Source organism: Phocoena sinus, chromosome 3, assembly GCF_008692025.1.
Source record: "Phocoena sinus isolate mPhoSin1 chromosome 3, mPhoSin1.pri, whole genome shotgun sequence".
Taxonomy (NCBI): domain Eukaryota; kingdom Metazoa; phylum Chordata; class Mammalia; order Artiodactyla; family Phocoenidae; genus Phocoena; species Phocoena sinus.
Genome location: NC_045765.1, coordinates 14312947 through 14317014, shown reverse-complemented (window position 1 = coordinate 14317014; position 4068 = coordinate 14312947). Strand labels below are relative to the sequence as shown.

Below are 4068 nucleotides of genomic sequence, written 5' to 3'. Positions count from 1 at the left end.
ATCTTAGAGACATAAGCATGACCTCAGTCATAAGCACAGGACCCCAGGAATCTCACTCTTGCTTCTTTTTTTCTGTTCATAATTATCTTCCTATCACAAATGTTTTCAATAGTCTTTGTCTCTCTTTGACAGTCTTTCCAGTTTCTATTGGGGGAATCCTTGAATTGCAATTGTGACATCACACAAGACAGAAGCAACACACTCCAAAATACACCTGTGGAGGCCCACCATTTGTGGAATGAGTATTGGCCATTCCTTCTTTGAAATATTATTTGTCACTGATTCTTAAAACAGTCACAGGTTTTAACCAGGCTAGTGTCAACCAAGGTGAGTGATGTACAACAGGGAGACAGATATGTCCAAGTCCCTGCCCTCATACACCACACTGTCAAAGTAGCAGTGTGGGCTGGAGGGTTGACATATGTCCAGAGATGCCGTGGACCAGCCGGAGAAAGAGGATCTCACCGCCCAGTGTCAGAAGGGAAGGGGTAAGGAACTGAAGTAGCACCGACGAATGGGGTCAGAAGGACCAAGACAACTGATGGTTGCAAGGCAAATTTTATTATGCTACAGTTGCTGATTATCTAGACTAGAAAAGGGAAGGTTGCCAGATGGTGGTTTACATTATCTACAGACTGTCTCGGCTCAAGGTTAACTTCCCTGGGAGGAAACCCATAAACCCAGAAGCATCAAAAATAACCTGCATGTGCAGGGAGGAGACAGCTTTGCTTGTCTCATTTTACATTCTTTCTGATCTCTGGGCCCTGGTGATTTATCTCCCACAGAATGGAACAAGGAGGGGAACAAGTAGGGACAGTCCCTTCGAGCAGCGGCGGCACGCCTGGCATGTCCTTACCTGCTCTCAAGGCTGACTGCTTCCCACACAGAGAGGCATTTCTAGAGTTCTGAGGTTCTCAAGATGCATTTGACACAACACTTAGCTCTGTTGCGGTGCCTGCTGTATTGGGAAAATATAATTAAAAAACAAATGTCCTCCCTACCCTGAAAACCTCTCTGCAAAAGAAGAGAAAGAAAACAGTTTTATTTTTGAATAAACATTAAATCAGCATGTGATGTGCATCACAGGTGATCTGCTAAGAGATTGTAAAGACAGAAGGAATGTCACCCTTTTGTATAGGTAGACAGTGACAACCCATTACATACATGATCTCAAGATAAACAGTAGCTACTCCTCAAGGAAAAGGACTTGACAGCACCGTTTGTCACACAGAGTTCATCCTAGATTCACCTGGTAATTGGGGTGACTACCTGCGTTAGGTAGCTGGCTTTATCCAAACAAATACAAACTTCGCACATGTTATGACAACAGAGAGTTCTGCAACTTGGAGCAAGGTGCCTGCTGAAGTTAGGGTCCTGACCTACAGAACCTGAGATGTAAGGGCTCTATCTTCCTTGATGATTACGTTGCAAAGAGATGGATTCTAGGTCCTTGAGAAGACATTCCTGAGTCAGAAATCTGGTTAGAGCTTATTTTAGTTTTAAAAGGTTTACATACATTTCAGAGAGATAAGGAACTTATAATTATACATTTTTAAAGTAATTGCTAAGGAAAGTGGAGGTAGGAGTCTTTTCCTTTCTTTTCTGTTTGTATTGGTCCTTGCACCTGTCACCCCCTTTCCCACCTCCTTCTCTCTCTCTCTGCACAACCAATACTCACTTCCCCCTGTCAGAGGGGAAGAAATTTTCCTATACCTGTCGAGGTTCTTCTTGCTGGTCTAAGAATTAGATTGACATGAAACAGATTCACAGGAGAAAATCAAACAAAGGTTTAACACATGCATATCTGAGAGAGACTCAGGAAAACTGAGTAACTCACCAAAAGGGTTAAAACCTTCATCTTTTTTTGTGTGTGTGTGGTATGCGGGCCTCTCCCGTTGTGGAGCACAGGCTCTGGACACGAAGGCCCAGCGGCCATGGCTCACGGGCCCAGCCGCTCCACAGCATGTGGGATCTTCCTGGACCGGGGCACGAAGCCGTGTTCCCTGCATCGGCAGGCGGACTCTCAACCACTGAGCCACCAGGGAAGCCCTAAAACCTTCATCTTAAATACCATCTTCAGCTTTCAAGACAAAAGAGGATTTGGGGGTAGTGGTTTGGGACTTCAAAGGGGAGGAAGGCAATTCACATGGAGATGAAAAAGCAAATGTTTGGTAAATAAATGTTTGGTGGGACATACAGTGACAATGGGAAACAGAGTGGACTCTGATCTCTAGACCCCACCTAGAGTTTCCCCCAACACCCCACACACCCCCTCCCCCCGCCCCTACACACATACACACTTGGTCCATGTTCTTTGTAGATATCTCTGGTGATAGTTCTATTCTGGGACAGGCCCTCTGTCTAAATTCTTTTAGGTGTTTTGGGGGAAGGTCAAAGTCTCTTCTTTAGTCTTTTGTGCTTAGATTGTTTTCAGCTCTAAATAATCCACATGCCAAAGAGACATTTTGGGGTGACATTGTGTTCCCCTACATCTTCTTAAACCTATATCCCCTTTTCGTAAATCTACGGCTAGTCACCTGTTACTTAAAACCCCTTCTCTCTCTCCCTTGCATTCTCTGACCCTCCTCCTCTGGGGGCTTGCTCCCTGGTCTTTCAAGAGAAATAAGATCAAATCCTGAGGACCTCTGAGAGCAAATGGCTATTCACTGCAGAAGGAAAGGATGGGGCTATGATGGTGTGCTGGGCACTGCCCTGTAGAAGAGACAGGAGGCAGTTATCTTCCTTGTATGATTCAGATGCCAGGTAAGTTGCTTTGTCCTTATGCTTGCTCCTCTATTTTTTCTTCAGGGCCAAGGCCGTGGATGTCTGGAACCACACCGCCCTAGCGGATTTCATCCTTTTGGGTCTGTGTATGCAGCTGGATACAGACAGCTACTCACCATATGATTTCTTCCTTTTTTCCCTTGTCCTCTGGCCTCTGCTGCCGCCCTGGCTGGCAACATCCTCTTCTTCCTGCTCTTACAAGCCGATGGGTGCCTGCACACCCCGATGTACTTTCTTCTCAGCCAGCTGTCTATCATGGACCTGACCCTGAATGGCACGGTAGTACCCAAGATGACCGCCAACTTCCTCTCGGGTAGTAAGTTCATCTCTCAGGATGGCTGCGCAGCTCAGGTCTTCTTAGTGGTCCTGGTAGGAGGAGCTGAGTGCTTCCTCCTAGCGGTCATGGCCTATGACAGGTACGTGGCAGTGTGTCACCCCCTGCGGTACCCTATGCTCATGAACTGGGAGGCCTGTTGTCTGATGACCTTGGTGACCTGGATGGTTGGAGTGGCCGACAGCGTGATTGACGTGGGCGTGGTCTTCCGCTTCCCCTACTGCGGCTCTCCACAAGTGGACCACTTTTTCTGTGAGATCCCCGCCCTGCTGAGGCTCTCTTGTGCTGACACCTCGCTCTTCCAGGACTTCATCTACGCTTGCTGTGTGGTCACGCTGCTTCTGGGGGTCATTGTGGCTTCCCATGCCCGAGTCCTCACGGCTGTGATTAGCATGTCTTCTACTGAGGGGAAACAGAAGGCTCTGACCACTTGCTCCTCCCATCTGGCTGTGGTGGGCCTTTACTATGGGGGAGGCATATTTAACTACATGCACAAGGCTTCTGCTGGAACACCAGCGGGAGACAGAGCCATCTCCACCTTCTACACCATCTTTGTGCTGATGCTCAACCCACTCATTTACAGCCTGAGGAACAGGGAGGTAATGAGGGCCCGGAAGAGAGTGCTGGGGAGCTGGAGAGTGTAGACACGCCCACCCTTTTGGGGCTTCCTCTCTTGTTTTGCGCCTTCCTCTTCAAGCTCAGGTGCTCTTGTGGCCCATGGTCCTCCTCTCTACTCTTTGGGCCCTTCTGGCTGGCTGGGTTGAGGCTATGAGCTGAGCAATCTGAAAACATTTGGATTGAAGAGGTCAAGGAAACAGATGGTAAGTGATCAGTTTCACAGTGAATCTTTCCTCCACTGAGCACCCCTATTTCTGTCCAATGAAGGTTGATACATAGATACATTAGTTACCTTTACTCCAAAATTGCTAGGGGCAGTCTTTCTTCTGAAT

General features: G+C 47.6%; 1 protein-coding gene across 1 annotated transcript; it reads left to right on the top strand.

The window, feature by feature from the left end:
* The first annotated feature begins 2692 nt into the window (after positions 1 to 2692).
* LOC116750978 (olfactory receptor 2M3-like) lies at positions 2693 to 3762 on the top strand. The gene is given in 3 exon segments (XM_032626481.1): positions 2693 to 2763; positions 2809 to 2930; positions 2933 to 3762. Coding segments are annotated over 3 exon segments (1023 nt in total).
* Positions 3763 to 4068: the final 306 nt, after the last annotated feature.